At 39.6% G+C, this 13,667-nt stretch overlaps 1 protein-coding gene across 24 annotated transcripts in view; it reads right to left on the bottom strand.

The window, feature by feature from the left end:
* Window positions 1–13,667, bottom strand: part of syd (JNK-interacting protein syd) — a 517,229-nt gene that overhangs the window by 167,526 nt on the left and 336,036 nt on the right. For all 24 annotated transcript variants that reach the window (XM_070084613.1, XM_070084636.1, XM_070084625.1 and 21 more), the window contains 2 exons: window positions 7,308–7,491; window positions 5,689–5,904 (listed from right to left, as the gene is read on the bottom strand). In XM_070084613.1, coding sequence (XP_069940714.1) covers window positions 5,689–5,904; window positions 7,308–7,491 — 400 coding nt within the window. The remainder of the gene's footprint in view (window positions 1–5,688; window positions 5,905–7,307; window positions 7,492–13,667) is intronic.

Genomic DNA, 13,667 nt, shown 5'->3' with positions numbered 1-13,667 from the left:
AATGAGAGAATGGGTGAGATGTTATCAACGAATTCTGCTGAAAATAAGTAAAATTTTGGAGAGAGACTAATAAGTTGCAGAAGCCCAGTGAACGAATGGATTTGACAGTTAAAAATAGGAGAGGAGAGTTATTAAATGGAGAGTTAGAGGTATTGGGAAGATGGAGGGAATATTCTGAGGAACTGTTAAATGGTGATGAAGATAGCGAGGCTGTGATTTCGTGTATATGGTAAGGAGGAATAACATCTTGTAGGAGTGAGGAAGAACCAGTTGTGAGTGTGGGGGAAGTTCGTGAGGCAGTGGGTAGAATGACAAGGGGTAAGGCAGCTGGGACTGATGGGATAATGATAGAAATGTTAAAAAGCAGGTGGGGATATAGTTTTGGAGTGGTTGGTGCTATTATTTAATAAATGTATGGAAGAGGGTAAGGTACCTAGGGATTGGCAGAGAGCATGCATAGTTCCTTTGTATAAAGGCAATGGAGACAAAAGAGAGTGAAAAAATTATAGGGGAGTAAGTCTGTTGAGTATACCTGGTAAAGTGTATGGTAGAGTTATTATTGACAGAATTAAAAGAAAGATGGAGAGTAGGACAGCAGATGAATAAGGAAGCTTTAGGAAAGGTAGGGGGTGTGTAGACCAAGTGTTTACAGTGAAACATATAGGTGAACAGTATTTAGATAAAGGTAAAGATGTTTTTGTGGCATTTATGTATTTGAAAAAGGAGTATGACAGGGTGGATAGAGGGGCAATGTGGCAGATGTCGCAGGTGTATGGAGTAAGAGGTAGGTTACCAAAAGCAGTGAAGAGTTTTTAGAGCATAGTGAGGCTCAGGTTAGTGTGTGTAGGAGAGAGGGAGATTATTTCCCAGTAAAAGTAGGCCTTAGACAAGGATGTGTGATGTCACTGTGGTTGTTCAATATATTTATAGATGTTGTTGCAAGAGATGTGAATGTGCGGGTCTTAGCAAGAAGTGTGGGGTTAAAAGATAAATAATCTAACACAAAGTGGGAGTTGTCACAGTTGCTTTTTGCTGATGACACTGTGCTTTTGGGAGATTCTGAAGAGAAGCTGCAGAGGTTGGTGGATGAATTTGGTAGGGTATGTAAAAGAAGGAAATTAAGTGAATATAGGAAAGAGTAAGGTGATGAGGATAACAAAAAGATTAGGTGATGAAAGATTGGATAACAGATTACAGGGAGAGTATGGAGGAGGTGAATGTATTCAGATATTTAGGAGTGGACGGGTCAGCAGATGGGTCTATGAAAGATGAGGTGAATCATAGAACTGATGAGGAAAAAAGGGCGAGTGGTACACTGAGGAGTCTGTGGAGATGAAGAACTTTGTCCGTGGAAGCAAAGGGGTAAATGTATGAGAGTATAGTTATACCAACACTCTTATATGGGTGTGAAGCATGGGTGGTGAATGTTGCAACAAGGAGAAGGCTGGAGGCAGTGGAGATGTCATGTCTGAGGGCAATGTGTGATGCGAATATAATGCAGAGAATTCAAAGTTTGGAAATTAGGAGGAGGTGCGAGATTACCAAAACTATTATCCAGAGAGCTGAGGAAGGGTTGCTGAGGTTGCTCGGATATACAGAGAGCATGAACCAAAGTAGAATGGCTTCGAGAGTGTATAAATCTGAAATGGAGGGAAGGCGGGGTAGGGGTCAGCCAAGGGAAGGTTGGGGGGGAAGGGGTCAAGTAGGTTTTGTGCGTGAGGGGCTTGCACCACCTTTGATATACCTTCGAAGAGTTTTGAGAGTTTATCTACTCTCTGAGCCTGGCCATGGGCCAGGTTCGTCTGGTGCTTGCCTGGTCAACCAGGCTGTTGCTGCTGGAGGCCCGCTGCCCCACGTCCATTACAGCCTGGTTGATCTGGCACCTGGTGAAGATACTTGTCCAGTTTCCTCTTGAAGGCTTCTACACGTGTTCCAGCCATGTTTCTGATATTTTCTGGTAAGATGTTGAATAGTCTGGGACCCCAGATGTTGATACAGCGTTCCCTTTTTGTCCCTACCACACCCCTGCTCCTCAATGGGTTATTTTACACTTCCTCCCATATCTCTCACCCCTGTTTGTTATGGCAGTATGCAGATTTTGGACCAGGCCCTCGAATATTTTCCAGGTACAGCATATATTATTATGTATCTCTCTCTCCTCCGCTCCAATGAATACATGTTCAAGACTTGCAGGCGTTTCCAGTAGTTTAGATGCTTTACAGGCTCAATGTGAGCCGTAAACGATCTCTGTATTTGTTCCAGCTCCGATATTTCTCCTGCTTTGAACTAGGCCGTCAGCACTGAGCAATATTCTAAGTGAGGGAGCACTAGCGATTTGAAGAGTGTCACCATCGACATTATTTCCCTTGTTTTGAAAGTTCTCAATGCCCACCCCGTCATCTTTCTGGTTGTCGTGATCTTTGTCCTTTTATGGTCTTTAAAAGAAAAGTCTGCTAACATAACTATTCCCAGGTCTTTTACGTGTTCCTTACGTTCTATTTGGTGACCCACTTGAGTTTTGTATATAGTGTTCCTTTTGAGTTCTTCATTCTTTCCATACTTAAGCAGCTGGAACTTATCACCATTGAACGCCATGTTGTTCTCCACTGCTCACTGGAAAACCCTGTTTATGTCTTCCTGTACTTTTTCAGTGTCCTCTACCGTACTGACTTTCATGCTTATTTTAGTGTCATCTGCAAATGATGATACAAAAGTGTGATGGGTGTTTTTATCTATGTCTGCTATGAGGATGAGAAACAACAGAGATGCCAGGACAGTGCCTTGGGGCACTGAGCTTTTGACCTCACTGATACTGGATCTTGCCCTGTTCACTTCTACTTTTTGTGTTGTGTGTGTTAGGAAACCAAAAATCCATCTGCCTACCTTCCCCATAAAGCCCATGGCCTTCATTTTGTGCACTATCACTCCATGATCACATTTGTGAAATGCCTTTGCAAAGTCTGTGTAAATCACATCTGCGTTTTGGTCGTCTTCCAATGCCTCCGTAATTCTGTCATAATGGTTCAGTAGTTGTGACAGGCATGATCGTCCTGCTCTAAAACCATGCTGGTTTGGGTTATGTTGGTTGTGCTGCTCCATGAAATTTGTAATCTGCTGTCTCATCACTCTTTCAAAGATTTTTATGTGTGAGGTTAGGGCTACTGGTCTGTAATTTTTAGGTAGTGCTCTACTACCTCCCTTATGCCAAGGAGCTATGTCTGCACTCTTTAAGGCCTTCGGTATTTCACCTAGATCTAGGCTCTTTCTCCAAAGAATACTGAGGGCTCGTGCTAGTGATATTTTGCACTTCTATATAAACAGAGCATTCCATGAATCTGGTCCAAGTGCTGAGTGAGTGGGCATGTTTCCCATTTCTATTTCGAAAACTATGAGAATTGTATTAATGTCAGTTAGTTGAGTGTATTTGATAGGAGTGAATTACACAAACGGTTTTTGGTAGTTAAGACACATAGGCAACAGTTAGGCAACTTTATTCCGAAGCGTTTCGCCTACACAGTAGGCTTCTTCAGTCGAATACAGTTCCTGACTATGGAACTGTACTTCTCCAGGCTGAGGGACTGACAACCTCAAATTCTACGACTTCAAGGGTGATGGACTGATTACATCGTCTTCACATCTCTACTGTTCCTGCCTATTTTCTGTATTCGACTGAAGAAGCCTACTGTGTAGGCGAAACGTTTCAGAATAAAGTTGCCTAACTGTTGCCTATGTGTCTTACCTACCAACCTGTCGGTATTGTATACCATTTTGATGTTCATCCTGTCAGACACTGCAACACATGGCCTCTTGGTACAGAAAACACCTTGGACAACCCTTTCAAGTGAGAACTGTTGGATCTGAGAGGGACATGACCTCTCAGTGGCTGCATTCTCACTACTACTACTACTACTCTGCACCTCTCCTTCCGACAGCAGTTAAGTCTCCGCACTGTTGCTTGATCTTCAGATAGTTCCTGACTATGGAACTGTACTTCTCCAGGCTGAGGGACTGACAACCTCAAATTCTACGACTTCAAGGGTGATGGACTGATTACATCGTCTTCACATCTCTACTGTTTCTGCCTACTTTCTGTATTCGACTGAAGAAGCCTACTGTGTAGGCGAAACGTTTCGGAATAAAGTTGCCTAACTGTTGCCTATGTGTCTTACCTAGCAACCTGTCGGTATTGTATACCATTTTGATGTACAAACGTTTTTTAATACTTGACGTGCTGTTGGAGTGTGAGCGAAGTAACATTTATGAAAGGATTCAGGAAAACCGGCAAGCTGGACTTGAGTCCTGGAGATGGGAAGCACAGTGTCTGCACTATGAAGGAGGGGTGTTAATGTTGCAGTTTTATAACTGTAGTGTAAGGACACCTCTGGCAAGACAGTGATGGAGTGAATGATGATGTAAGTTTTTTCTTTTTCATGCCACCGTGCCTTGGTGGGAATTGGCCGACGTGTTAATAAAAAGAAGAATTGGGGAAGTAGAACAGAATTCTTCCTCTGTAAGCCATGTGTGTCGTAAGAGGCGACTAAAATGCCGGGAGCAAGGGGCTAGTAACCCTTTCTCCTGTATACATTACTAAAGTTGAAAAGAGAAACTTTTGTTTTTCTTTTTTGGGCCACCCTGCCTCGGTGGAATATGGCCAGTTTGTTGAAAGATGATGATGATTCAGGGAAACCAGTTAGCCTGACTTGAGTCCTGGAGGTGGAAAGTACAATGCCTGCACTTTAAAAGAGGGGTTTGGGATATTAGCCATTGGAATGACATCTAAACTGTCGTATCTGAGCACCTCTACGAAGAGAGTGATTATATGTGAATGATGGTGATAGTGGTTCTTTCTTTTTAAGACACCCTGCCTCTGTGGGGGATGGCCAGTGTGTTGAAAAAGAAAAATAATTTTTCAGTGTGAGCACAGTATTGTTTCTTCCTACGTGTCACAGTTCTCTCGTTCTAAATTATATCATGCTGATTATAAAAAAGATCCAAATAAAACTTATTTATTCGCTTAAATTTTATTTATTTATAAGACTGATTTTTTTCTATGGCCTGCAGAAATGTGTAAAATATACGATGTGGCTCTCGTAGTGAAAAGTTTGGAGACCCCTTGTCTAGTAGACAGAGCACTGACCTGCTAACTAAAGACTGGTTTGCTATGGGTTTGAATACCACCCATTCTAGGATAATAGAACTGTAAACTTATTATTTTAAGTAATAACCAAGAATGGGACCTAATTTTAAATAGAGGATGACAAACGCTAATATATGTGGACAGTGACTGAAGCTTAAGGTGGTCCCTGAACACATGCAATGTTAAATACAATACTGGTACAAGATTTCAGCAAAAGCAATTTGCCAAGATATAAGCTCACAAAAAGGTAAAATCTACAAAGTCACTGGAAAATTAATTTAATTCATGATCAAAGTGCAGTAATGTTAATTAGAAACCTATCCTTACTAACAAAATTTTAGTAAATATTTGACATTTGAAACAATATACAGAACATTAAAACTGGCAAAAACAAATGTTATGATAAGAAGACACACATACATACATACACACACACATTAAGCTACACTTTCTTCAATTACACACGAAAGTGTTAAGAGGTTTTGCAAAAACACAGCAAACTTGATTTACTTGGCAAAAATAACTCAATATTGAAATAAAAGACACTATACCTTCAGGCTCCTTCTCTGAGGGTGAATCAGGTGCCCCTGTTTCACTGCCAGCAGCACAGCTTATGAAGGAAAGGGTCCCCATGGACGGACCGCTCTCCTCTTTATTTTTGTTCTCATTGGCACTAGTATCATCCGGGTTATCACAATTGTTTTGCTGTGACTCCTCAACTAACTTATTCAGATCTTCATCAATGGAGTAGTCAGACTCTTTGGCACCTAAATAAAATTTTAATATATAATTACTGTTACATTTCACATTTCTGTATAAGAATGTAAATTTCAGTAAGACACATTTTAATTAGTCAACAGAAAAAAAAAAATTGTTTGACAAAACTGTGAATTATATTAGCACAGCTTGAGACTGAAGAATGTGGACAATACATTCACTAAAACCAGGCAAACATTAATGTGCAAATATTTCCTGGGAGAATTTTGCAAGTGTTACTGTGAGTTTAGATTTGATTATACAAGTCCAGGAATAGTAGCTAAATCCCTATCTTCATTTAAAAGCTTTCTGAAATTCATTGACCCATAACACAAAGTTTCCCTGATATTTTGTCTCCTCGTCACATTAATGGTGAGCAACACCAAACCTGCAAGAACGAAGGTACAATATTACAAAATATGGAGTATGTGTGTTGCAAGGTTGTATCAAAGGGAATGTCTGGGAAAATATTCAAGACATGAGCACAAAATGAGTCTGATATACATTAGTCAGTTGATTCACCGTATAATATGGATGAAATTTACTAGAATAATTTACTACAAGTTAGAATAAAAGCAACTATATCACAAATGCTTGATTGACCAGTGTAAGCTCACCCAAACATCATGGTCAACTGCCAAGTACAATCATTCAGATATCCCTCTTAAAAAAAAAAAAAAAATGAAGTCCATAATCACTAACTAGCAGGTCTGAGGGTATGAAATATAAAAACTTTAATAAAGAAGAAAAAAAAAAAAGATTAACCGAAGACCTCATCAAGTGCAGAAGTTAAGTAATCCACCTACCAACATTTTGTAATATTTGAAAGAATATGTCTACAAGTGGCAAGAGGTATAATTATTTATACAGTGGACCCCCGGTTAACGAACTTTTTTCATTCCAGTAGTATGTTCAGGTGCCAGTACTGACCGAATTTTTTCCCATAAGGAATATTGTGAAGTAGATTAGTCCATTTCAGACCCCCAAACATACACGTACAAACGCACTTACATAAATACACTTACATAATTGGTCGCATTTGGAGGTGATCGTTAAGCGGGGGTCCACTGTATTTATAAAAAGTGCTAAACCTGTGTGGGTCATTCACTGTAAGTAGTAGTGGAGGCTTCATCACTGGCAAATTATGAGAAATGCTTTGCACTGTTATTGGCTCTTATACACAAAAAAAATATTTGTAATAGGAATGTATCGTCATGGATAATGATTATAATTACATGTACTGTATTATGGTTATGGAGTATGATAAACAGCTGGAAGGTATAAAGGACATTCCAGGAAGGGTAAAAAAAAAAAAAAGTGTATGAAGAATTTGCTTATGCTTTTTGTTCTCATCTCTAATGTGTTAATTACCTTATCAATTCAATTAACTGAATTTTTACTCTACTCTACTTACCTGGAACACTAGCTATGCAGAGAAGATGTGAAGAGCAGACATGGAATGATTCGAGGATGTCTGCTGGGTTATTAGCATCGATGACTGTAACTTTACTAATGGAGTGGGTAGATGTACATATCCAAACTAGAGACGAAAGAGTTTGCTCTAGAAGTTCTCCTTCTTTTCTATCTTTTTCATGTTCCTATTGAAAGTAATTCAAATTACTTATTTATCCTCCTGGATAAACTTTTATTAGTTAATTTGTCAAGCAAAAAAAAAAAAAAAAAAAAAAAAATCTCTTAAACTGTATTACATTTAAAGGAGGAATTATAATTATGACTGAAAACAGGAAAAAATAAAATGTCATTTTTTCTTAGTGCTATAGCTATCAAGGATTAGAATTAATACAAAATTTAAATCAATACCACATTTATATTTTCTGAAATTTTTGATATATTTGTGATCTGTGATATACCTGTGAACAGTTTCAAGTTTTCTCCAACCTGAACTGGGGCCAGGCTCTTCTGATGATTGTCTGTTCAACCAGGCTGTTGCTGTTGGTGGTCCACTGGCCCACACAGCCATCACATAATTAAGAGAGGTCAAGAAAGGTAACCCTACTTTCTTATCCCTCTGACATCCAACTTAACAACAGTTCAGTAGCATTAATTTGTTTAACAACAAAAGATACTTTATAGAACAATACCATGTCATGACAACCTTCAACATGTTAAACAACAATCAGTTTGCCCAGGTCTAGCTAGGACTGAGGGTATGTGAACTCTTGGGATGAACAAATACAGAAACACAGTAAGGCATGCATACTATATATATAATCATTTATATAAAGATTTACCAGAAGGATTAAAAACTATATGAATATACGTATTTGTATATGCTGCAAAAAATATCAGGTTCAAAAAATAATAAAAATGACTAAAATCTTGTTAGAATATCTAGAAAAATTAAGTAAATGGAGTGATAGATGGTTGATGGACATTACTGTATATAAAGGGCATTTAATAGGAATGGGAGAGTGGCATCAGGCCACATGAAGAATAAAGACTATATTATAAAATATTAAAAGTGTCTGACAGACAAAGGAAACTAGGAGCTAATATTTAAAAAATAGTGTCACTGGGAGATCATACTATAAGCAAAACTGTGAGAAACTCTTATGACACTTTAGCAAATGATAAAACAGCTTTTAAAAATATGGAGGAAGAAATGGTTAAAAAAAAAAAAAAGGCTGTTTAAAGCATATATTATGCAAACACTGGCATTTGTAGTGGTGGTGTGGTGCCCCCACTTTAAAAAACACATGGGTAAGTTAGAAAAGGTCTAAGGTTACCAGAGTAAAAAAAAAAAAGCCTGAAAGCACTGAAGATGATGCTGCCCAATAGGAGGAAGAGAGGAAACATGATAACCACACATAAGGTCACAAAAGGACATGGGTGACTAGATAAAGGCAATTTTTTCGTACCCGAAACTGATAACAAGAGGCCACAGTTTAACCCTTAAACGTCCAAACATATATATACGTTCTTACGCTTAGCGCCCCAAACGTATATGTACGTTTTATTTTTCCTACCTTCAAATTTGGCACGATTGGCTTGAGATGCCTTGTCAGCATAGAATGGGTCCTAACACTCAGTGTGCACGGTATTAAAAAAATCTGGGACCACTTAGTACCTTGTGGGAGTGCCAGTTAAATTGAGCGCCAACTAGAGCAAACAGTGCGGCAAACACCAAGGATTCACTGATGTAATGTCATATTAACACTCCTCTTTTAAGAGGAGAGTGATGTTAACCCCAAGTTTAGGGTCTGTCTATCTCTTCCTCTGTCTATCTCTTCCTCTGTCTATCTCTGTCTACCTATGTCTCTGTCTACCTCTGTCTCTGTCTACCTATGTCTCTGTCTACCTCTGTCTCTGTCTATCTCTGTCTCTATCTGTCTTTGTTTATCTGTCTCTGTATCTCTTTCAATCTCTCTCTCTTTCTATCTGCCTGTCTATCTCTCTCTCACAGGTACACATAAATACAAGTATAGTGTAAATTACCTAGGATAGCCCAAAAAATCCAGACAAAGTGCTATACTCAGCTTGAAGATGTGAGTAAACGTGATGATAACGCAGTCTTGTGGCTGCCTCTGAGACAGAGAGCTAGACGGATAGACAGGGAGCTTGACAGACAGACAAGCAGACAGACATGTTTGTGTACCAGCGAAAACAAAGTGAGGGCGATGCTCATCAAATATCACCTCTAATCTTTTCTTATCAGCTGTACCCTCTCCCACCCTCGTGTATGCTCATCAAACGTCAACTCTTATCAGTTGTTATCTCATCTTATCATGTCACTGTCAGGGATGGACTTTGTTTTTCATGCTGCAAGGGAACTTATTATTACCTATTATTATTATTATGTATTATTCTTCTCCTCCTTCTCTTCCTCCACCTCCTCCCCCTCTTCCTCCTCCTCCTCCACTTCCTCTTCCTCCTCCTTCTCCTCCTCCTCCTTCTCTTCCTCCCCTTCCTCCTTCTTCTCCTCCTCCATCTCCTCCTCCTCCTCATTGTTATTATATACTTCCACATATCCAAAACATTGCTGGGGACATATAAATACTTTGTATATATTCCAAGACAATAGTAAATGGCTAAGGCAGGTGTAAATGTCCATCTGTCAGTGTGTTTCTGACAATTTGAGTACAATTTCAGTACCTAATACAAGTGTCAGGAAAAAGATTGGTTATAAAATGACAAGAACTACTACAAATTGTAATTATCAGAACATAAAAATTACATAAAATAATATAAAAAATAGAAAAAAAGGTATATCGGCAACACTTCTGCAAGCGGCAGGACTCGATGTTGCTGTCACATGAGCATCCAGTGCCAACTTCTCGGCCTCATATCTCAGTAAGTACTGGCCCTAAAAAAAAATTTTTTTTTTTTAGTCTAAAATACTTAAAAAAAAGTGCTCTTTTTTTTCTATAAATTTTTTTTTTTTTTCAAAATAGGTATTCGGGGCGCTGCGCGAGTGAACGTATATATACGCTTGGACTGTTTAACCCTTAAACGGTCCAAACGTATATATACGTTCACTCGCGCAGTGCCCCGAATATTTTGAAAAAAAAAAAAAAAAAAAAAAAAAAAAAAAAACTTTATATATATATATATATATATATATATATATATATATATATATATATATATATATATATATATAAAGCACTTTTTTTAAGTGTTTTAGCATAAAAAAAATAATTTAGGGTCAGTACTTACCGAGGTATGAGGCCGCACTGAGTTGGCACTTGGCGATCACCTGACGGCAACATGGAGCACTGCTGCTTGCAGAAATTCAACATATTTACCGTTTTCTTCCATTTTTTTTTTTAATTTTCTTGGTTTTCATGATATGATAATTATGTTTCATAGTAAGTCATTTGATATCAATGCCAATTTTTGTTTATACACCAATATTACATACGAAATTTTTATCATATTGTCATAAACACACATGTACACACTGACAGGTGATTTTGCACACCTGGCTGAATCACACATTATTATCTACAACTATAAACAAGTATTTGCATGTCCCACTTATGTTTCTAGAACTCCACAATTGTATGATACTCCATGAAGCATGGATTCATACAGAGTGCCACCCCACACTGGTGACACATGAATCGTGTGTCCTTCCGCTGTTGGGGTCGTTTTTTGGTGGTAGCACACACAATACACTTTTTCTGGGCATTCTTCTTCTTTTGGGTAGGTGGTATTGGTACCAGATAGTGACAGTTAGGAGTGATTCGGTCTGGCACTTCCCCCACTGGCTGTGGTTGGGGGACAGGTTGTGGTGTGACAGGTCGCTGTTGAGGGTAAGGTACAGGTGTGGTACCATACTTTCTTGCTATCTGTTTGACGAGATTCAGAGAGAAATCTGCAAAACGTTGTCGTTTTCCAGTCTTTACTTCGTACATATTGAATGCATTGAGCACTGCAATGTCTACAAGGTGAAAAAACAGTTTTATATACCACTTGCGACTCCTACGCACACAGTCAACAAACCCTATCATCATGTCACACTTGTCAACTAGTCGCATATTGTTCGTATAGTCCACGACAGCAAGTGGCTTCACAATAGGTTCGTTGTTGAACTTGCTCAGTCTGTCTGTTTGTACCATCTCGTTTCTGTGGATGGTTGATAGCAATGCCACGTCTCGTTTGTCATGCCACGTCAGTGCCATGATGTCATTAGCATGAAACGCTTGCACTTCACCTTCAACACTGCCTCCAGTGAACCTTGGCATATATTTCCTATTCCTTCTCACTGTTCCACATACACATATCAGTATTGTTCACACGTAGGAAATCAGCAAGCATATGGCTTGTATACCAGTTGTCTGTGTACAATGTATGGCCCTTGCCAAGGTATGGTTCCATCATCCTGCGAACAACATCACCGGAAATGCCCAACATCCTTCTGTCATCATCGAGTGTGTTTTTCCCTGTGTATACAATTACATCCAACACAAGACCACTCTCACAGTCACACATAACAAAAAGCTTTATACCAAAGCGATTACGTTTGCTCGGTATATATTGCTTGAATGACAGGTGTCCCTTGAACAGAATCAAGGACTCATCAACAACAATGTTCTTGAAGGGATAAAAGTATACACTGAATTTCTGCTTCAAATACATAAACACTTCTCAGATTTTGTATAGAAGGTCATTTCTGTCTGGCGTATTTCTGTCTGCGAAGTGCAACATTCATAGCAACAGAGTGAATCTGTTGCAGGGAAGGAGGTCACGGAAAACTGGAGTACTGATGAAGTGGTCTGTAGACCAGTAATTACGTATATTGTTCTTATAGATATGTGGCATAAGCATGACAGTGGCAAGGAATAAATACATTTCAGCCACTGTTGTGTCTTTCCACCTGTGCAGCCGTGATGATTCTCCAACCTCTGCTGTGTTGTTCATGGCATATTGGTAATAAATGTTTGTCTGAGTCACTATCAAGTTCATTATAGGCTCGTCAAAGTACAACTGGAAATAGTCTAACTCTGTAGACTCATTCGTTATGGGACATTCTGGCTGGATACCACTTCCACTAGCATCAAAATCACAAGGCTGTGGCACGAATATACTTTGTGTTCAGTTCCACTCACGATCACATGGTGCAGGGTGGACCTGTGGCATGGGGCGAGGGGGGGGGGGAAGGAGGAGGAGGGAGAGGAGTGGAGGCAGCACATGGTTGAGGGGGTGCCGGGCGGTCCTTTGTCTGTCCACCCACTGCGCCATGTGGTCCAGGCACCATGCCACCCACCACTACTTCCTCCATCCCCGCATACTCCCCTTCGTGATCACTTTCACTATCAGTGGCCGGGGTTTTGGATCGTGACCTGCCAAGACCCTTGGGGATTGCATATGGCACACTGCCTGAATGTAGATAACGACGCCTAAAAGTACGTTTCACTGGTGAATAATGAACGTCACTATCACTAGACGAATCCTCAATTGGCATAAAATCAATCTCATCATCACTTACATCATTTTCACTATCACTACTAAAGCACCGGGAAAATGATAGTTTCCTCTTGCGAAGTTGATATGGGTAACACTTGCCACTCCAGAGGTGCTTGGCCCAGGGTCTTCTGTGGCCACATTGGTCACCCCAGAAGTGCTTGGCCTAGGGTCTGATGTGGCCACACTGGCTACCCCAGAGGTGCTTGGCCCTAGGACAGGTGTCGCTACCCCAGAGGTGATGGGCTGGGGGTCATCTGGGTTATCGTCGATATTTTCACTAATTCCTTGAATATTACTGGCCCCATTGGTGTCAAATCCACTAAACTCACGATCTCTATCACTTTCCTCGAATAGTAGTGTGTTAATACGAAGAGGCGTGAGTGAATCACAAGTATGTGCCATGATGTTGACCCAGGATGGAGCTGAATGTAACTGGTCCTACCATGTGGTACCCAGGCATCCCAGATTTTTTGTATACTGCGCACACCCATTCTCTCATGTCTAGGCGACTCAGGCCTATCGCGCTAATTTTGAAAGAATGAAAAATAAAACGTATATATACATTTGGGGCGCTACGCGCGTGAATGTATATATATGTTTTGACCGTTTAAGGGTTAAGGGTTAAACTGATAAAATAGTGGAGCCAAAGAAATACAGTGATACCTTGGGATAAGAACAGCTCAAAACTCGAACAGTTATTTAAGTGTATTTATGTAAGTGTATTTTTGTAAGTGTATTTTTGTGGTCTGAAACAGATTAATCTAATTTACATCATTCCTTATGGAAACAAATTCGTTCAGTATCGGTACTTGAACAGCCTTCTGAAATGAATTAAATTCATATC

The sequence above is a fragment of the Cherax quadricarinatus genome, chromosome 13, assembly GCF_038502225.1.
Source record: "Cherax quadricarinatus isolate ZL_2023a chromosome 13, ASM3850222v1, whole genome shotgun sequence".
NCBI classification, from domain to species: Eukaryota; Metazoa; Arthropoda; class Malacostraca; order Decapoda; family Parastacidae; genus Cherax; species Cherax quadricarinatus.
This window is presented reverse-complemented; position numbering and strand designations above follow the sequence as displayed.